This window comes from Equus przewalskii, chromosome 5, assembly GCF_037783145.1.
Source record: "Equus przewalskii isolate Varuska chromosome 5, EquPr2, whole genome shotgun sequence".
NCBI classification, from domain to species: domain Eukaryota; kingdom Metazoa; phylum Chordata; class Mammalia; order Perissodactyla; family Equidae; genus Equus; species Equus przewalskii.
The window spans coordinates 37,823,146-37,845,800 of record NC_091835.1 but is presented as its reverse complement, the minus strand read 5'-3'; the positions used below and the strand labels follow the sequence as shown (position 1 = coordinate 37,845,800).

At 34.5% G+C, this 22,655-nt stretch overlaps 1 protein-coding gene across 2 annotated transcripts; it reads left to right on the top strand.

Moving 5' to 3' along the window:
* Window positions 1–5,077: 5,077 nt before the first annotated feature.
* On the top strand, window positions 5,078–22,548 carry CLECL1 (C-type lectin-like domain family 1). Of its 2 annotated transcripts, XR_011539974.1 has the most exons (7): window positions 5,078–5,448; window positions 8,350–8,436; window positions 10,002–10,100; window positions 10,372–10,435; window positions 14,521–14,690; window positions 19,889–20,001; window positions 20,624–22,548. XR_011539974.1 is itself a non-coding variant. In XM_070619038.1 (6 exons), the coding sequence occupies exons 1-6, from the start codon at window positions 5,154–5,156 to the stop codon at window positions 20,739–20,741; spliced, it is 882 nt and encodes a 293-aa protein (XP_070475139.1). In that variant the 5' UTR covers window positions 5,081–5,153; the 3' UTR covers window positions 20,742–22,548. The 2 variants fall into 2 exon arrangements, 1 of the variants encoding a protein (XP_070475139.1); XM_070619038.1 differs by lacking the exon at window positions 10,372–10,435 and having other exon boundaries at window positions 5,081–5,448.
* Window positions 22,549–22,655: the final 107 nt, after the last annotated feature.

The window sequence follows — 22,655 nt, the reverse complement described above, 5'->3', positions numbered from 1 at the left end:
CTTCCTTGGACTCAATCTTTCCCTCACTTCACTCATTGCCTCCTTTTCTTTGCTCAAACCAACTTTTTTTGGTGACAGATAATCTGTTTCTTCAGTCCTAATGGATGTAAGAATTCCCAGCTGCAGGCAGGGATGTCTCTTAGATGGCTTCTATCTTTCCTCTCTCCTTTCAAGGAAGCTGGCTTGGATTTCATCACTTCCATTACTTAGGGGGTTGTAGTGAAGTCCTGCAGATATAAGCAACACACAAAACGTCTTGATCTTTCCTTTTAAGGTACGTAAGACTCCACCTAAGTAAACCTGCAGTCAGATACCTCCAAAACTGTTGCTTTGCTACAACAGAACATAAATTGGTGGCTGGAATAATGAAATACTGACTATCCTGTACTCCTACTAAATTTAGGATATTTAAATTTAAGACCTGTAACATGCAACTTCATACTTTTCGATTAATTAATGCACAGTAATAAGCAATGAAGATCCCCAAACTTCTGTCTACTTTTCCTCTGGTATAAGGTGAAGGGGAGGAAAAACTTTCCCTTCTTCCTTTCTAGGTTCTTTGGCTGATCTAATAAATAAATTGATATAAGACAGATTAACATGAAAAAAGCATATTTTGTACATATGGGAGCCCCATAAAAATATGAGACCCAAATGGCAGGCAGATAATTGAGGCTTGTATAACATCCTGAGCTAAGGAAAGGGGTAGAGGTCTGGGGATACAAAGGGAAGGAAGGCCATTCACAGGAAGGCAGAGATGTTTGGAAAAGAAAGATCACCCTGTTGTGCAGGTAAGTTTCTTAGGTAAAAGGGTATCTCTGGTCATAGCTCTCTTCCAGGCACAGGTCCCCTTCCAATGTAAGTTTAGGCAGTTGAATGGGAAGGAAAGAGCTATTCCTGAATCTGTTGAATATTGATTTCCTTTAACTCAGAATAATTCTTATGCCAAAGAGACATATTTTGGGGTGGCAAAATCTGCTACCCTTCAAAAATGAAGTGTTATTTCCACAGACACTCCCTCAGTTGTTTTATTTCTATATACTGAATTTCCAAGATACATTCTCTAGGGCATAAAGACAAATGGGAACCCATGGATCAAAACCAATCCATGGATGCATTTCATTCAGTTCACATTAAGTTGTAGACTCTCTTTTGAAAAAGAAATCAGAACCAGCGTATGAGAGTCATGATTTTCCTCAGTTTTGGCCTCTAATACTAAGGAGTTTTTTTGGTTTGGGAAAGATAATAGACTTACTTTGTTATCATTGTTGTTTTGATGTGTAGGAACCCTGGTCTCTTATTCATCAGTGCTGCTGCTATTTCTCCTATTGTAGCTGCCTGCCTTCTTCTCTTTATTGCTTTCTGTCTTCACTCTAAACTCACATATGGTAGCTTGACTTTGGCTACATATAGAATCATATATAGGGGAGATTTTAAAAATTCTGATATACAAGCCACAACCCAGATAAATGAAAATCAAAAATTCTTATGCAAAGTTCTGACATCAGGGTTTTTTTTTTTTAAATTTTTTTTTAAATTGCAACAGATTTCAATGTGGAGTCAAGGTTGAGAATCACCAGCCTAGAATATTTAGCCGTGTTATGGATTACTGAAAAAGGCAAAAGATATATCCTTTCCATGTAAAATTAAACCTTTTCATGCAAACATACAAGCATACACTTTTTAAAAATATATATATTATATTTTGTCGACCTTAGAAATCTATATGCACACACATGGATACAAATATATCATAAGACAAATAATTCTTTCCTTGTTCCCATGTTCCAGCCAACCAGTAAAACTAAAATTTCTTTCCCCTCAGAAGTACCCAGAGAAAACATGCACATTTTTCTACCTCTCACTGTTACCATCACAATTGTTCTCTATGTTTTCCTTCCTGACCCTATATGACATAATCTTTCTCTCAGCATGTTCTCAGTCACATGTTCATTTAAGTTGAAAAAGATTCCTCCAATTCAAATGAACAGTTACATGCCACTCTCCATCACTCACACAGAAACTTTGGAAAGTGACAGAAGGCAGGATAAAAAGGAGAGATATTAAGCCTGAGTTTCTGCAAAGGTAGAGGGCCTCCAAAAGAAAGAAGCAACAAGTGGAAGGAATGGTAAAGTTGGATCACTTTTGATTATTTTGAGTTTGAGGTACTGAAAGACAGTTGGAAATGAAGACTTGTTCTCTGGGAAATAGGCCAGGATTGAGGATTTGGTTTGGAATCTATGCACAGAGAGGTGATTAATAAAATTATTATAAAAGTTAGGGCAATGGTAAAGCATATTTCAAGTGCGTAATTACTCAATTAATTAGAAGTAGTATTTATCAATAATGATAACTAAACACCACATATTTAAATCACTAATGCTTAATTAAACTCAACACTCAAAGAAGTTATAGTCCAGGAAAGTTGTATCACCAAATTTGAGAATATCATTATAAGCATATAAAACATAAAATACATTGGGGCAGTCCCAATGGCATAGTGGTTGTTTGTGCACTCTGCTTTGGTGGCCCGGGTTTCACTGGTTCAGATCCCAGGCACAGACCTATGCACTGCTTATGAAGCCATGCTATGGCAGGTGTCCCACATACAAAATAGAGGAAGATAGGCACAAATGTTAGCTCAGGGCTAATATTCCTCAAAAAAAAAAAAAACCCCCACATAAAATACAACAGCCTAACTAAATATTTGTTACTGTTTCACATCTGTACTTGTTACCTGCCCACCACAAGATATGCCAATAGTCAAATGGCAAGGTGGTAGGAGAGAAAGGACTTTATTACAGCTTGCTAGCAAGGGGGAAGATGGCTGACTAATGTCAGAAAGAACCATCTTGCAATACAAAGACTAACAGCCAGTTATATAGGGGGACTGGTCTGTGGGTCGATGAGGCATTTGGTTTCCAGGTAGGGGCATCCATCTGATCTCTGGTTGGAGGCAGACATCTGATCTAGTTCCTGATAGCCTTTTCTTTTACTGGAGATGCATCAGAGACTGCAGCAATGCCCTATACCCTGATCTTTCGGTTGTCATCAATGATGGCTATCAGCGTAGACTCTCCACCCAGGGGTCATCACATTCTTAAGGAACTCAAAAGAACAAAGTTATCAATTTATGGCAGCTGGGAGGGATGATAAAATCTATAGAGTGTGTCTGGGTTAGTTAATCAGAAGTTATTCAAAGTTACAGAATGGTTTCTTTTCTACAATATGGCTTCCCTTATGTCAACCTTGTGTTGAGCCGTTATCATACTGATGAATATTTGATGAGTCTAGACTTCTTAACTGAACAGCTTTATTTTGTTTCCAGACATATTATGGATTATTTAATAACATGCTTTTTAAGACACCACTATTTCTAACATTCCATTATTTAATACACCTACAAGTTGATTTTATATAAAATAATCTTTTTGGCTAAGTGAGCCCTACCTGCAAGTATTATGACATTCAATTAAAAGTCAAATCTTAATAAACTTACAGATCATTAAATAAGGCATACCTTTGGTTACCTGGGGGCAGAGAGAGGAGGCAGGGATCATTAGTTTGTAAATCCCAAGGATTTATTACATAACATAATATATTCTCCATATGATAGTACTTTTCTTTTAGTTTTATATGTCTAGATCATCAATCATATTTTTCACATGAATAGAAGTCTACTTTTTAGTAAAAAATGATTGTTTTCATTCTAGAAAATGTTAGAACCCAGTAATAGAATTCAGTGTAGCATTAACTGATTTGTTAATCCAACACATAATTATTAAGTATCTATTATGTTTCAGGCATAGATTGAGTGATGGAAATGACAAGAATAATAAAATGTGATTCTTACTCTCAAAATCTAGAAAGCATTATTACATTATGGCATGGGCTCTGGACTCAGTTTGACATGAGTTCAAATCTTCACTCTCAAAATGTACAGGCTATGTGGCCATCTGCATATAACCTCTCAAAGTCAATTTTTCAAGTATAAAATGCAGAACAATATGTGAAGTGTTGCAACAGCCCAGAAAAGAGGAAGTTCATGGTGGTGTTGAGAGACAGAAGTCAGTGTGCAAGACCCATCCAGGGTCAGAAGTCTTGTGGGGCTAGCCGTTATGCTGAGAGACCCTTAAAGGCCAGAAAGCCAAGATCTATTTTTCAGTTTTTTGATTAATGTATGTTAAATTATTTAGATTTTGTGAGGGAAGGATAACTTAAGTATAGATAATTCTATATAATGCATTTCGGTGGATGTTGAGGAAATCAACTTTTTCATATGCAGAAGTCCAGTTAATCTACTGATTATAAACTAGTGTCTTCTGAAATTTTTCATATCTAAAATTTCTGAGCTCTGACTCTTGAGAGGGTTTCACAGATAGCTGGGCTCTCTCCTCAGTTATTTCCCTCTGCATATTCTAGGATTCACTTGCTTTGTTTAATCAATTATCATATCTCTATCTACTCTCTATCTTTCAGGAATTTGTTAAATTTTTTCATCATTTGTCTGAACCCACTCTTTTTTTCTTATTGTCTTAGACTTTCAACTTTTATCCCTTTCATATAATTTTAGTGGGGTTTTAGAAGAAACAGGACATAGAAATCTATGCTAAATATATTGCGTTCAAGACTCAAAGAAATTTCTGCGAATCTTATTTAAAAATTAGATTTATTTTCTTTTATGACCCAACGTTGAATTATTTTGACATGTGTTATTTATGCCTCTTAAATATAATTTTTCAGTTTGGAAGTCCTCTGTATGACCCATGCTTCCTGTTAACTTGATGTTAGTATTATAAAGTGGGCAAGAGAAGAAACAGCTTTAAGGAAATCTTTTAAAATACTACTAGGCAAATACCATGCATTTCAAGATGAGGATTCTATCAATTCTTTGTATCATATCCATAAAAAAATCTTTCTTTTTCCTTGTGCCCCCTTCCAAATTGCTATTCCACTTTGGATAAAAATGCTAGGTGGTCACAGATTGTCTCCCACAGAATATATGTCTGAACTAAAAGGGGAAGTGGTTTACAGAAGAGAGCGGTGACAGATCGTCTGTGGCATTACTAAAAGTTAAAATTATTCCAAATATAAGCAGAAAACTAACTGAAGAGCAAGATACTGCTGTATGAACAACAGTTTTCTTCCATATCATGCAAGTGTTCAAAAGTCTATTACCTAGATTGGTAAGACTGAACACATCGCTTTTGTCTTTTATTCATAGAGGAAATCCACCAAACTTGGGAGGGTCGAAGGAAGTTGTCCTTCTCAGTTTACCTAAGCTACAGGAAGTTTATTTGCGGAAATACAGGACTCCCTTTAGCAGAACATCATTTGTGGTCTTCTCTCTCTTTCTAATATATGCAATGGCTGGAGAGATAGTCTATGCTGACATCAAAACTGTTAGAGCTTCCCCTTTGGAACATTCATCTCCACTGCAGAGATCTGGTAAGTGGATTTAGGACTACTTTTAAAATTAATATTTGACTTTTAGTCTCTTTTATTTCTGCCCTGTCTAAATTTGTATGAGGAAATAGAAGATTGGATTCAAAGCAAAATTTATTGAATGCAAGAATAATTGTGAGTGTTTTTAATGAAACAAAATGTTTATAAACTTAATTGTAACTTTCGTCTTAATATGCAGGACTTTGCTTTTGGTTTTCGTAGCCTCTGCCTCCTTTATGTTTCTTGTGGTCAACATTTATACTTACACGGTGATATCTATACTCATGATCCCTTTTGCTCTACAGCTTTACTCACCCACAATCAAATCCATCCTTTTAATGTTATATGATAAATCCATTTACACTGAGGAAAATATCTCAGGCAATTATGCACCCTATTTTTTATACTTTTGGAATTTGCATATTGATAGGAGAAAAATGTTAAGCTAAACTAAGGAGAAATGAAATGTTAGTATTTTACTTCATGATGTTTAGAATTAGTGGCTTTCTGATTAATGGAATATTTTTAGGTTTGAAGAGATAGACATACAGCTAAAGATACATTGTATCTTAATCACAAACCACCTCAAAAGTGATAGATTTTCAAATTCAGTGTATTTTCTATTCTCTGAAGCATTAGTGAAACTTTCATGTTGCATTTCCATTCTCTTTTTTATATTATAAAATTTATATAAAATGCTTAAATAGTTTAAAGTCTCATCATTGCACTTGCCCTTGTGGAAAGAATCTGATGTTTTGCTTTTCTATATTCCCAAAGAATATATTTCTTCCTTTATATTTTTAAGTTTGCATTTATCAAGTAAATCTGATGTGCGGTTTTCTCTGGCTGCAAGAGCATGTTATTTCCTATTTTTAAACACTTCTTCTAACTTATCTAATAGAGTAGTATTTGCTTTCTTTTCTCCCTAGACTGGGAACTTTCATTTTATATGAGATTATGGAACTGAATTTGAAAAATAACATGCACTAGAACTGCATTCCTATTCCTCCATTCCCAAAAAATATCACACAATTTGTCCATTTTCCAACTCAGTTCAAGCAACAAAACCTGCATTTTTGATTGTGCATTCCAAGGTTTGATTTTCTTTCTGTTTATGGAAAACACATTATTCTCTTACTGGTTTAGCAATTTGGGGACAGCATCGTTAATACTATCTAGTCCAATCTTCTAACATTAAAAATGAGGAAACACAAATACATAAAAATTAAATTATCTACCTATAATCATGCATATGACGAGAAGTCAAAAATCTTATCACTCTTTCACTGCATGTCTCCATTGCTGGATAAATGCAACTTTTGTTCTCATGCGTCATATTATTGTAGAGGGAAAGAGCTATTTGATACTTTGGATTGTCATGTCCTACAGAGACCTACACAATTGTCCCTGGCCTTCCTCTTATAACTTTCCAGGGTTCACTGATTTTGCTCCAGCTGTTGGCTTTCTCTTTGCTCCTGAAAATTACCATATTCTTTACCATTTCAGAGCCTCATATGTGCTGAAACCCTCTCCCTAATCTCTTAATTTTGTATTCCCAGCACTCACACAGTACTAAGTACATAGCAGGCAATCAGTAGATGCTTGCTAAGTGGATGAATAAATAAATTGATCTCATTAGATATTCAATAAATAGTATAGGTTCATTGGTTCTCCAAGACATAAAACAAAACAGGCTGTCACCATGAAATTGAGCAGAATATCAGTGAGAAAGCATGATTCCACTGAGAATATTCAACGCTAAGATTCAGAAATTCATGCTTTTCTTAAATCTTACTTCAGAGGCCTAAAAGAATGACCTAGGATCGCTTATATCAGTACTTTCATGAGATCTGAAGTTTTATTCTGTAAGTTTTTAGGTCTGTAATTGCAGTTTTTCATATCAGAAACATGTGTAAGGATGTCATCACATTCTTCTTGTGATTGCCTTGACTGGCACAATTTGCATTGTTTTACTTGATAAATGAAAATCTCTGGACTTCTTTTAATACTTTGAGAATTAATAAATTCTCACTAAAGATATTTTACTTAGTAGCAATAATAATTTGAACACACAACAAAACACTCTATAATACTATTCCACTAAATAAACATTTGGGTTAATCAGTCTTGACACTTGATTTTGTAATTGGTTGTTTCAACATCAGTTATTTCAGTACTTTCTCAGTATATTATATGCATGTGTGTATATATCACATATCTAGTGGAATTGATAGACTGTAATTATTTTGGATTAAAGACTGTTGGTTTTAACTATCAGCCCAAAGCTAAAAATACCAGTTTCCTTTTTATGATTTATTTCTCTTTTGAGAACTCCAAAAGAAAAAGATAGTGTGGATAATGAACACAGCACTGATTTGTAGTCAAGAGACCTGAGGCCTGACCTCAGCTCTCTTATCAAGTAGCTGCATGACTGTGGACTTGAGTATCCCCATTTTAACTGTGGTTGTTGGACAAGACAATTCTTAAAATTATTTTTATTTTAAAATGCTTTATTTTATGAAATTACAATTATGTATCACAGAAAATATGTGCATTATATAAGGGAAGGCACATAAAAGAATGGGTCAATCCAAATAAGTTGGTGTTGTCAATAAGCTTATCAGAGAATCTTGAGGGTTTCACAGTCTAATATATAAACTTAGGGAACGCGTATTATGAACCTGCAAGGAAAAATTCATATCCATTCACAGTTTTATATGTTCCCCTTTTCACAACCAAATATCATGTGTGTGTGTGTGTGAATGGACGCTGGATCTACATATTTCAATGGAAAGTAACTCAGGAGCATGATAACTGAGAAAGTTTATTCTGCACCCCCGCTACCTCTCACTATCTAAGAAATTACGTACTGGGCTTACTAGTGAAATGTATCCAATTTTATAGATTCTCACTATCATGGAATTTTCTTGAAAGTTGGATGTGCAATGATTATCATTCTCCTTGTGATAACAATTGTGCTGAGCATTTTCGGTAAGTAATTATCAATACTATTCATTATCCCAAAGTATTATTCTCTCATGACGTATTGTAATTGTGTTGCTTTTCAGATGGGATTTCTTAAACAATACAACATAACTTCATAAAAAGTGTGAAATCTGATACACAATTAAATTAAGAGGTTTTTCCATAGAACTTTGGTGTGTGATATAATATATATTATGGATTCATTTCATTTAATAAAGCAAAGATGTCAAGATTAGATTTATATTTTACAATCAAGATCACACAATGCATTTCCCAGTGCAGTTTGATAGTGCGCTATACACAAGCTTCTCTGAAAGTGTATTCAGATGAAAACAAACTAACTTTGAAGCATATTTCTGTGTAAGCTTATTCATATTAGCTATTCCTGGGCATTACCCATCTTGTATCCATAGGTGGTAAGTTTGTCTAAAATAAATTAATTCAATCAAGCATTTAAAAACTATAGTCATGTGTTGTGGACATAGCTAAACATAGCTCAATTGTTCATATGGAAATTATCTTAATATATTATTGAATAAAATCTTGGAGAAAAGTTCTTCATGGCAAAGGTAATATACAGATGTTATTCTAAGGAATTCAGGCTTCTAGATTAAACCAAGCCCTAGAACAGGTCAATGCAGTATTTGCCTATGTCAGTGAACTCTTGTATATAATTTTAGAAATTAGAAGTAAATAGGCAGAATCCCAGAATTCTAGAACTGTAAGGGGCTCTAGAAATTAGCAAAGTCAAACCTCTAGTTGAGATAAACAATCTGAAGCCCAAAGGGATAAATGGTTTGACTTGTCTAATGTAACTAGTCAATGGCCTAATTGGGGCTATAAAATTGAGGGGAAAATGCAAAAATAGTTAGCAGCAAACACCTCTGCTGTATTTCTTTTTGTTATATTAAGTTAATAGATTTGTTTGTTACTAAAATAGTAGTTCTAGTAAAATATTTGTTACTACAATACATTTGTTACTGAAATAGATTTTAAAGGTTTAATTGCCTAATACACACTATTATGAGATTATAAATTACCAAAGATAATTTCAGTTAAATGGCCATCAGAAAGAGAGCCATCTTCTTCAATATAGAAAAAGGACTCTCCGCTCATACTCCTCTTCCATATGCAGCATTTACATGCAGAACCTCAAAAGGAACAGAATCATGAACCAAAACCAAAACATAAAACCCTTTCCAAGAATCAGGTGACACCTGATATAATGAACAGGAACTCACTAAACACAAGCTAACCGAATGAGGTTTATATCTAGAGCTGGTTATTTTGCGTTTATTAAAATAAATACAAAAGCTCCAAGGAAGAAAATCAAGTGGGTATCCCTCCAGTCCCAGGCCATATTTTTCCAATTTCCCCTAAAGATAACATTAATAAGATTAATAAGACTGCAAAGGAAAGTCCAGATCTTGGCAAAAATGTTTTTCCTGTTAAATTTTTAGTCATTTAACTTACTATGGAATTTCCACATTATTGAACTTCATAGAGTCACTAGAACCCAATGGCTTTGCCCTTTCTATTTAATTAGGAAAATCTATTTCTTCTTTCATTAGTTATCCAGCTCAAATCTGCAAGACATACTAAAGTGGATAATGAATCAAAAGAGAAATACTGTACTGGGAAAAATAAATCTGGAACAATCACGTCAATAGGTAACATTATTTTAAATTGTCTAACTCCTGAGTAACCAAGCCAAGACAGTAGCATTGGTTTCACTTGAATATATCTGAATAGAGGAGAAATTCCTCTATTCCTGCAGAGAGATGGTTTAGAACACTGTTCTTCATGGATTCATTACAGTCCATGACAAAAATATTGAAGGATCCAAGGTGAAAGAAAAATGAACTTACATAATGAGTTTTAAATGAATTTAAAGGCATTTTGTTGAAATAATTGCATTTGCTTCTTTTTTTATTTTTACAGGGTCGTCTGCAGGTGGAGAATGTGGTCAAAATATTCCTATTATTAAAATTCAGGATCATACTAGGTAGTTTTTTGGTCAACTTTTTAATGTTATTGCATGCAAAAAATTTGTAAATGGTACTCTTACACTAGTTTTTCTCTTGCTCTCTTATATGAATGTATTTGCCTACTTTTAAAAGTCAAAAAAACCTCAATTATTTGACCTTTCTGTTTTATTTTTTCCCCAGCTTTCTTCATAATTTTTAAATTTACGTTATATTTCTATATTGAAAACTATGTACCCTTCTTCTTTGAACATATAGATATAATTCTATTGAAGAGACTTACCAGTTCATGTTATAAAGGACATTCAAATTTTGGGAATCTATTAAAACTTTAAATTAGACTTTGATGTTTCCAAGCCCACTCGACCACATTCTAAAAACTATCTGATACAACATACATTAATTCTTTTTTTACCTAGTGTGACTATGAGGTCAAACTTTGTGGGACATTATTCCTAAAGAAAAAGCACTTTATTGTACCTCTTATACCTCAGATGCAGGTGGTAACAGTGGTATTGAATAAAGCTCTAGTCTTAAATTTTGTCAAAGCTATTTTCTAATCCTCATCCCTCTGTTACAGATGTATGCAACCTCTCCTAGAATCCTAGTTCTGATTCATCAGGAAAGGATGCCAACTCTAAATTTGTTTGATCTTAATAAAATAATAAAATAGACTTAAAATATGTAAAGTAAAATTTAATAGATCTATTCAGCCATAATTCCTAATTCTTTGTCTACCTTCTATTTTTTTTTCTAGGACTTCGGTTGGATGTGCAATAGGCCCTTGCTTTTTATCCTCTATTTCACTTAACCTCTCATTTTGCCCTCATTGTTGTCCTCAGTCTTGTGCTGAATTCTTAGCAATGTTTTCAGATACAGCTTGCTGTTCACAAATTCTCTATTTTCCTCTTTCTAAGCTGCTGGCTCATTTACTAAATCTAGTTTCATGGATTATAGTTTTCAATCCTAAGGACTTATTTTCAAACCTACCTGTTAGCTTTTGATAGTCTCCTGCTATATAATCATTTTTTAATTATTTTCTTATTTCTTAAAATAATTTAAACATTATTATTTATGATACATGTGATTATTTAAATATCTAACATCCTTAGTGATCAGATCTACTCTTGTGTTTCCTGCTGATATGTTGGCTTGTTTTTTAAAGTTTTTGATTTTTTAAAAAATATTTGATTGATCTCAGTCAATGGGATTTTTAAGACAAAAATTAAAGATGCTTTCTTGAAAAGATTATGTGCATTTTTGTCTGCAAGGAGACAGTGGGGAGCTAATGATTTGGATGACTTGAGGCACTTTTGAAGACCATGGACCGATGAAAGAGTTTCACAAACTCACTCCATCTGTGAATCCAAGGCTTGGTCTTAGGACTCTAGCACAGATATAAATTATCAGCCTTGAAGGCAACCTTGCCTTTTGAACTAGGTTACCCAATCACTTCCTCATTCCACTTCTACCTAAGAGCTTGCCTTTAGCAATTTCCCCTTGTTTCTTACAAGCTAAGCAATATTTTTCATCTAATTCTTTTAGATTCTAATTATCTTGTAGTGAAAGCATCTTCAAAGAATAGTTTTCCCTACAGTGTGCCCTAACATATTTGTATGCCTTAAGGTTCCTGAGCTATAAATATCCAGGTGATTAATTGGTAGACTAAATAGACTATTATTTATTTACTTTGTTTATCTCTAGAAATATATTTTTATATTCCATGACATAAAGATGGCTGGAAAGCACTTCTTCAAAGTACCTAGTCAAAGTGTCAGAGATATAGAAGTGAAAATATAGTAGTTTTTATTAAATATGCCCTAAAAATTTCCAGTTGCATTGTTGCTGTGTCTTTAGCAAAAATTATAGCATGTACTTGGAATTATTACCTGAAAAGAGTTTGAATTAACCACGTTACATCAATCTAAGGAAGAACTTAACCAGCTAGGCAAGAGTATGAACTTAATATTGAAAGCAAGAACAAATGTCTTTTGACAATATGTTGCTTACCTTATACGTTTATGTTTACTCAGATATTTGCCATTTTTGATGGTCTTCTTCCTTGAATATTCAAGTTTCCATTTTTAAACATTTTCCATCAGCGTGAAGAACCTCTTTTAACATTTGTTCTCATGACTATCTGCTGGTGATGGATTTTTAGTTGTGTTTTGTCTGAAAATGTCTTAAACTTGCCATGACTTTAGAAGCATATTTTCAATGGATATAGAATACTTTATTGTCAGTTATTTTTCTCCAACAATTTGAAGATATTTTCCACTATATTCTATTGTTCATGATGAGAGTGAGGGGTTTTTGAATAATTGTTTCCCTGCAAGTAACATGCAATTTTTCTATGCTTTCAAGATTTTTCTACCTTTAGTTTTAAGCAATTTAACTTTGTCTACATGTGATTTTCCTCATTTTTTTTCTGCTTAGGGTGTGCGGAGCTTCTTGAAAGTATAAATTTATGAATTTAAACAATTTGGGGAAATTTTAGCCATTCTCTCTTTTTTTTGCCTTATTTTCTTTCTTTTCTGGGTCTAGGTCTCCAATTTCATGTATGTTAGATATTTTTATATTGTCCTACAAATTCTTGAGGCTCTATACATTTTTTCCAATTGTTTTTTCTGGTTTTCATATTGTAGTATTTCAAGTTCACTAGCCAGATTTTCTATTTCTTGCTTTTAAACCTATCCAATGAAGCTTTTTATATTATATATTGTATTGTGTCTCTCATTTCTAAATTTCATTTAGTTTTTTATACTCTATTTTCTAGCTGAAGTTGCCTATTTTTACATTAATTGGAAGCATATTTTCTTTCATATCCTTGAGCATAGTTATTACAGCTACTTTAAAATACTTGTCTGATAATTCTAACATGATTTATTTTCCTGTTGGGCTACATTTACACTTTAAAATTTCTTACTTAAATTATACTTACTCTTTAAAGTTGGTCATATTTTCCTGGTTTTTCTTACGTCACGTGATTAGAAACTGTGCCCTGACCATTGTGAAAGTTATGTTGAGAAGTCTATGGATTCTGATATATTTCTATAAGATAGTGTTGATTTTCCCATTTTAGCAGGCACTTGGTATAGCTGGATTCGAATTTAAATTTCTACCTTTTAGGCAGCAGCTCAAATCTCAATTCATTTTTTTATCTTTAGCTGTAATCTAGCTTTAACACACATGAGTCAGGACTTGGAAATTTTTATACACAGAAATTGGTGCACACCCTTTATGTTTTCTCTTTTATGAGATTCACTTTTCATTTTCAGCATCTGTGGTTGCCTCCAACTCTGTTCTCTGGTTATTCAGGCTGGTAAAACTGCAGATTATTGAAATTTTACTCTACATGACACCAAGAGTGGTCTGTCTTAGGCTAAAAGTTGTAAAAATGGGAAATGTTTACCTTGTCATACCTATTTCAAAGGTCAGCCCCCACCCCCAAAGTCTGCCTGCTTTTGTTCACTCTTCAGTGGCTTCAGGTCATTGTGAGTGTGTACATATGTGTGTGTGTTTAAAGAATATTTATTTGAGGGGACAATAAATTATTGGTATGGCTAGAATGCTTATGTGTCATCATCTAAATCTAATGGCAAATATTATGAATATTTTTGGATGTCAAGATCCTTTTGCTATGGGAGAACCAATCTATCTGAGTTTTTGGGACCACATATTACACAAATTTTGCCCAAGAAAAATTACTCCAGTGTGCTATATAATGCCCAAAATATCTAGTTCATTGGTGGACCACTAATTAAATCTCTAATTTCTATTGTTCCTTTAAAATCTGTATCTCCCTGATGCTTGGATGTTCATTGTTTTATCTTACTGTCTGGTGCATTGCCTTGCTGATAGAGAACATGATATATTTTTAAGAGAATAAATTAAATGGAGAAAGAAAAGAAGAAAGAAAGAATGAATATACACGTGGTTGCAGTTTGGTTAATCTTTTTTCCAAATCCACCCTGAGAAAAGCACGTGCTTTTGGCAAAGAAAGCTTACACAATAATTTAACACATTTTGAGATGCTTTAATCAGTATACAATATTAGGGATACCGTTTTGAGTTTCTTTTAATTACTTATTCTTTTTCTGCCCAGTTTCTTCTAACTCTCCTACTGCTCATAAATCATGCCTCTCCAAAGACTGGAAGCTACATGGGGGGAAATGTTACTGGGTTGCTGAAAATAAGAAATCTTGGGCTGGAAGTAAAAATGACTGTGCTATGAAAAATTCACATCTTATGGTGATTCAAGACTTCACTGATATGGTAAGATATACAATTTAAAGATAATAACATCTTTCACATTTGTAATGCATTCTTTGTGCTACAAATTTGAAAATTCCTTTAAAAAAATTTTTTAAAACCTTATTACTCTCAATTACATAAATATTGGTTGAATGAATCATTGAACTACATGATTATTGTAAGCTTCTTTTTGGCTAGGGTTAGGAGGAATTCATTTGGTATTCTGTACTTAAGTTCTTTTCTACAAGGAATCACCACTGCTTACCAGATTCCATTTTAAAATGTAACACATTAAATATCTTACCTCATCTCTCATGTTTATTGCAATGCTCACAAAGGCTGCAGTCAGATATCAGGGCCCCTGAAATTAAAGATGATGTTAGGAGAAAGGACACATAGATAGTCCTTCTCATTAAGATTTCATTCTTCCTTGAGGAGAACTGGTATTTCACTAACTCTGGCTTAATTTAAATTGAAGTTTTGCTACATGTTTGGATACTAAACTTCTAATTAATAAGGCTAATATAGATGTTAGTTAACTGGTACTGTCAAATAGGGTTCTCAGCATAAGTATTAGTATGTTAGAATCATAAGCTATGTGAACAGCTCAGTTACTAAAAACCCAATGACTAGCAGTGCTTTACAATCCTGGTTGAACAGCCGTCTGGGGGAATTTACAGCATGGCAGCTGTTGAAACTTCTGAGGGAAAATGAAAACCCATCAGAGTTTCACAGAAATCCACAAGAGAAACAAAAAGAGAAGTAAACTATCTTCAGTGTAACCAGCGTAACCCCAAATGTCAAACTGTAAGACTGTGTCACATGCAGTTCAAATTGGTTCAAATAGAAACCAAATCCGGGATGGATTAAGAACTGAAAAGAGACCTTTTCTCTTCTCCTAGAGGTCAATTTTAAGACAAGAAAGGGGAAGAAAGTACCAACTGAAAAGCTTTTAATAAGAATGCTTTGAAAAAAATAAATGATAAACCATTGCATGGAGACACTGCACAGTGAAAGACTTCATTAAGAACTTCATCTATTTTCTGCTCACTATCAAAGAAAAGAGTGTTGAAACACAGAAAAGATATGTCTCTAGGGCAATAAATAAACTAGATTTTGGAGAACAAAGGACTGAGACAACATATTTTAATGGAAATTTTCTTCCTCCAGTCTAGGTTATACCTCTTTACATTATGCCTAAGTAAATGAGTGAGCTAGACATAATTGTTCCCTTTTAGGGACAAACAAGAATCCAAAAGGAATCAGCATATAATTTAGGCATAAAGATTTCCATTTCCAAACCTCTCCAAAAGAGGACAAGAAAAGTCAGATAAAATATTTATTACAGAAAAATAATTACCCCAAGAAACAGAAAATAATTTTTCAGGTCTCGAATAACTAAAGATAAAATGAAAAAAAATTGTTAGTCTTTCTAGAATACCCATGTGCCATCACAGGGAAAAAAACAAAAAACAAAAAACAAAATAGAAAGAAAGAAGAAGCAGGAAGAGGAGGAGAAGGGGGAAGAAGAAGAGGAGAAAAAGCAGCATTGAAAAAAAATCAAGGGAGATTTATGGCTTTCACATCATGATGAGAAGATCTCAAAGAAATGTTGCTAATACTTTTACAATGAAAAATAGCTAAGTTACCTTTAAATTGTCAAATTTTTCAAATCCCCTGGATAGTTGAGGTTGTGGAGCTAAAATCTATGGTATATCAGGCATCTGTGGGAGAAAGGAGACACCTCTTCACTGACTTACGAAAGACAATCAGACATCAGAAAGAAGAGTTCAGCCAGAATAATTGAAAAATGAGTCAAGGCTGAGCGTGGGGTGGCAGAATAGTATGAAGCTCCTAGGGTCCGTAGAAATTGGGCAATTCTACAGTCTCTTGAAGGCTATTTTTTTCTATAAACTTCACTGGCTCTCACAGAAAAGCTTGGAAAGAACCATAAGAAAGTGTCCATTGTGGTGCAAATCTGGGAGAAGAAAGCAACAGTAATGCAGAAGTGGCAAGAAATTCCACCAAGACCCTCCTCTTCTATCTGTTGTCTGTGCTACGGAGCAAAAGCTTTAATGTGTGTGTTGGAGAGAAGGTCAACAAACACTGCTGCACTTAGGGAACTGGTGAAACATCATTGCAAGTGGGAAAGAGGATCAGGAAAAAAAATTATTCCTGCTGGAGGGGCAAGAATCCACACTGGGATCACAACTATGTCCAAGGTGGGAGCAGCAGAATGAGAAAGTCACACATTGAAAACACCAGGATTCAGTGCCTGCCTAAGACTGAAGCATATCAGAACAAGAAAGACTGCACCATCCACTGCCTTTTACCACCAAGCTAACAAGTTTCAAACAAGAAGTCAAGAAGAATACTTCTGGGAGAGGGGCAGGAGAGGAATAAGACTGTGCAAAGAGATCCTCTCTGAGGCACAGTGCAAAGGGAAAACTTAAATGCTCAAGGAAAAGGAGATATTCCTTTGGAAAAAAAAAACCTCACACTAAACACTAGATATTGTTCCAGTAATTTGAAACCTGTGGAGCACTGAGGATAACCATAGCAGCAACAAATCAAAACCCAACCTAACTCTTAATGATTAACTCAAACCCCACCTTAAAGACCTGGGAGAAGGAGCTGTGTGTTCATTTCCAAGCACAAAACTATTCAGTCTCTACTCTCCTAGACAAGATGTCCAACTTTCAACAATCAAGTATGAGGTACATCAAAAGAAAAAACATGACATTCCCAAGAACAAAGAGGAATATTACATAATGATAAAGGGGTTGTATGAGTTTCCTAGGGCTGCCATGACAAAATACCACAGACTTGATGGCTTAAGCAACAGAAACTTATTTCTCACGGTTCTGAAGGCTAGAAGTCCAAGAAAAGGGGTTGGCAGGTTCAGTTTCTTATGAGGCCAATCTCCTTAGCTTGTGAATGGCCACCTTCTTGCTGTGTCCTTACAGTCTTTCCTTTGTGTGCATGCATCTGTGTCTCTCTGTGTGTCTAAATTTCCTCTTCTTATAGAGACATGAATTAGATTGGATTAAGATCCATCCTGACAGGCAGATTTTGGCTTAATCACTCTTTAAAGGCCTTGTCTCCAAATACAGTACTTGGGGTCAGGGCTTCAACATATGAATTTTGGAGAGACACATTTAGCCCATAATATCCTACCCGCTGGCCCCTGAAGTCCATAATAGGGGTCAATTATATATGTGTTTGCAACAAGGTAAATGCAGATAGAACTGAAAAGGGAAGTGGACAAATCCACAATAATAGTTTGAGATGTCAACACTCCTGTCTGAGTAAGTGATAAAACAAGTAGACTAAATAAATAAATAAATAAATATATAGAACACCAGAACAAGACTATCAACCAATTAAACTAGTTGATCTTATAGAAAACTCTAACAACAGAAGAATACACATTCCTTTCAAGTGCACATGAAGCTTTGATGAAGACAGACCGTATTTTGGGACTTAAAAAAACTTAAAATTTTACAAATATAAATATCATACAAAGTATGTCTTAGACCATAACAAAATTAACCTGGAAATTAGGAACAGAATGATATTTGGAAAATTCCCAAATATTTGAAAATTAAACAAAAAATGTCTGAATAATGTATAGGTCAAACAGGAAGTATCAGAGAAAATTTTTAAAAACGTGAGTTGAATGAAAATAACAATATAACATTTCAAAATTCACAGCTTTCAGCTTAAGCAGAGTTTAAAGGGAAATTTATAGCATTGAATGCTTTTATTTGAAAAGAAGATAATGCAGAATCAATAATCAAAGCTTCTACTTAAAAAAAAAAAACTAGAAAAAGAGCAAACTAAACCCAAGGCAAACAGAAAGATGGAAGACTTACACAACTTAATTTCAAGTCTTACCATAAAGCTAAATTAATTAATATGGCATAGTGTAGGCAAAAGAAAGATATATAGATCAGAAAATTGAATAGAGAGGTCAGAAATAGACCCACACAAATATAGTCACTGATTTCTTGACCATAATACAAAGATAATTCCATGGAGAAACACTAATCTCCCTCTCATTAGTATGCCTAATGAGTATTTATTTTCCAACAACAGCTATGTCATTTAGCATAGGAGTCCAGCTGCATGTGACGGAAAACCAAAATTACTGTAGCTTAAACAAGATAGATGTTTACTTTAGTTATTGAATATTAGATTAAAGAAGTAACGTTAGTACACTTAAAAGCATTAGTACAATTAAAAGCAAAAACAAAGCTGCCAATTAAACTGCCACAAGCCATAGATTAGTAAATGTATTTAATTTCAAAGAATTAAAATAGGGAAAAAAATCTGTTTTAGAATATATGCAGTAGGTTATGTCACTAACTTAGTCCATACTGCTATGAGATTTCTGCTCTCATCAGTAGAGTACTGTCTCTGTCTACCTATTTCTGATTGGTTTGCTACTGTGTCCACATTCTAGCCATTAGAAAAGAAGGAAATGATGAATGGAAGGATTCATTACCCTTTAAATGCTTAATTAGAATTTCAGAATCACTTCCATTCTATTCTATTAGTCAGAAGTCAGGTAAGTCACATTGTCACCTCTAGCCAAAGGGAGGCTGGGAAATGTAGCCTTTATTATGGCTAGCCATAACATACTTTGGCTCAGGAGTTACATTACTGTAGGAAAAAGAGATATTAGGAAACTGTGAACAAAGTGTGCCACATCAGCTCAGATATTGCTTTCTTTCTTTAATTTTCCCTGTATATTCTCTTGCTTCTATATATTATTTCATACTTGTATTTAATAATAATCACTAACATTTATGTAATGATCAGTTATTATGTGCCAGGCAGTGTTTAATTATATTATTTAACAACAAAACAATGACAGCTCTTTGAGATAAGTACTATCATAATCTGAGTTTTCGAGAATAACTGTACAAAGATGCGCAGTAGTAAGTTGTAGAGCTAGGACTCAAATTAAGCGGTCTGACCCCACAGCCTTAAATATCTACTAGTGTACATAATTCTACTTTGGCAGTCCTCACATTGCATTGAAGTACTTAGCCCCACCACTATGATCTATTAGAAAGCATGAAGTGTGTCCTACTCACCTGTTTATTTCCAGCTTCTAGTGCAGTGCCAACACACAGAAGGTGTTCTTGAGATGTTTTTCTTGTATCTATACGAAACAGTCAGTTGTTTCATGAATCATGTCCTATTTCCTTTAGAGTTTCCTATGGCTGCACCTAAATATTTCAGCCATTTATTGGATTGGCTTGAGTAGTTCCCCTGGAGGGAAATCATGGACCTGGGTGGACAACAACTCTTTTGACGTCCGTCTGTAAGTTTATTGTATTTTAGCTATTTTTGTGGTTTTAATCCCATATTACATGACAAGATAGTGTTGTCTGATGTTGTTGGGCTTTAACTGAATGAGCAGGTATAAATTTCCTGAATGACTCTTAAAATCTGATAAATATTTCATAAAATGATTTACACAGAAAGTCAGGAAATAGAAGAAATCTCACTATATCCACTCAGAGATTTATGTGTAAAACAGGATTTGCCACTGTGCCTTTTTATTTTATCTTTTTACCTAAGAGGTAAATTGGCCAGTGTAAAATCTCTTATGAGAGCACAAGACTAATGTACAAAGCATGAACTTCTGCTCAGTTCTTACAGTGATCAATTTTTAAATGAAAAAAATTGGAGGTGATATTTTAGCATTATACATATACATCTCTAATACTCAGTATTAACTTCTCTGGAGAGAAGTATTGAGAAATAAAACTGAATATGGGAAGAATGACTTTGCCTATTATATTGTTGTGTTATCTGAATTGTTTTAATAATTATATTTTCATTAAAAACTTAGAAAATATTTTCGGAGGTCTTCCTTAGTCTCTGGACATATGAATTTTTTCCTGGTGATGTAAAGATAACCATTTGCTTTCTTTCTATAGGTTTTCAATAAAAGAACAGCAACCACGGACCCGGAGCATGAAATGTGCCCAGGTGTCTAGTAATATGATAGCCGGACAAAATTGTGAGGCCAATAATCAATGGATTTGTCAACTGTAATCCATTCTGCAGAAAATCAGTCTCCACTTTCCTGTGAAAGACACTACATGAAGTTTGAGCCCAGATCATAGGAAAGTCCAGAGGGTTGTGTGTGTTCCAGAGGGCTGTGTGTGCCTGTGTGTGTGTTCATTTATGATTGGTGTGAATATAGCACTATTTCTCAGAGATGTGAGAAAGGTACTAGAGAAAAGAAAATGTTATATAAATGAGTAGATATGATGAATATATTTTTTCATCTGAATTATCAATGCAGTTATTCAATCAGGAGTCTCATTTTCCCGGTATTTTTGGAACCTCAGTCTTTATCTTCTCTGCATCTTTCCTCTACAATATTCTTAGCTAATCTTTTACGTTCTCAGTTTCCATTACCATGTACAAAGCAATGCATATCAAATTTATATCTCTAGCCCAGATCACCAGACCCATATACCATACTGCCTTTTTAACACATCAAATCTAAAATCTCAAAGGTACTTCAAACTCAACATATAAAAACAGTTCATTAACTTTCCTCACAAAAGAAACCATCTTCCAATACTCCATATCTCAATAAATAGCGTGCCATACAAGAAAATTATGCAATCTATAAGCCAGCTGCCATCTTGTCTTTACCCTCTCTAACACCCCTCAAGGCTGCTCTCCACTCTCCTTCTCACATCACCAGGTCTTGTTATCTTTAACTAAATCTCTTTCAAATTTATCCTCTTCTCTCCATCACCACTTTCATGATCTTAATACAAAGTAATAAAATATTAAATAGTTGCAGTAACAAGGTCTTCCTGTTCACTCTTACTCCATGTCAATCATTTTCTGCCCTAAAAACTGATGATATTTTTAAAATGTATAGTGACAATTTATTTTGAGGAAGATTAACCCTGAGCTAACATCTGCCACTAATCCTCCTCTTTTCACTGGGGAAGGTTGGTCCTTAGCTAACATCCAGGCCCATCTTCCCCTACTTCATATGTGGGACACCTGCCACAGCATGGCTTAATAAGCAAAGCGGTGTGTAGTTCCGTCCCTGGGATCAGGACCAGTGAGTCCCGGGCTGCTGAAGCAGAGCCTGCGAACTTAACTGCTGTGGCACTGGGCCAGCCCCAATACAACCCTCCTTTTTAAAAACACTCAGTACCTTCCTTAGAGTAACACAGAACTCCATGACATGGCCTGGAAATCCCTGTCGGGTCTAACCTTTGATTACTTATGCAGCCTCTTCCTACACCAAACTTAGCCAAACTCTCAGCATAACAATCATGTTAGACTAATTTTAGGAACTCATACTCTATTTCACCACATTGACTTAGCAGAAGTTGTTCACCAGACCTGGAATTCTCTTTCCTCTCTTCTCCATCAAGTTAAATGTTATTCTCTATATCTCAGGTCAATTTCTTTTTTTTGTGACAAAGATTGGCTGTGAGCTAACACCTGTTGCCAATCTTCCTCTTTTTTGCTTGAGGAAGATTGGCCCTGAGCTAACATCTGTGCTCATCTTGTCCTGGATCTGAACCTGGGAACCCAGACCACGGAAGCGAAACGCACCAAACTTAACCACTACGCCTCTGGGCCAGACCGCAGCTCAATTTTTAACACTTCCTTGAGCCCCGTGACAAGGTCAAATATCTCAACATTATATTATCCTCTCCAGTACTTATCACATTTTGGCCTTATATATACCAGCCTTTGAGTAAATATTTGATTAATGTCTTCCCCCCTTACTTGACTGTAAATCTCTTAGGGTCCAATATCTGTTTTTATATTTCTAGTACCTTTTAAAGTGCCTACCACATAATAAATACTCAAAAAATTATTTATTGTATTAAGCTTTCTGTAAGAGATTTTGCAGAAGTAAAATGCTGATATGTGGCTGGGGAGGTAAAGTACAAAAGAACCAGAGACTCAGACAATGGGGGCCTA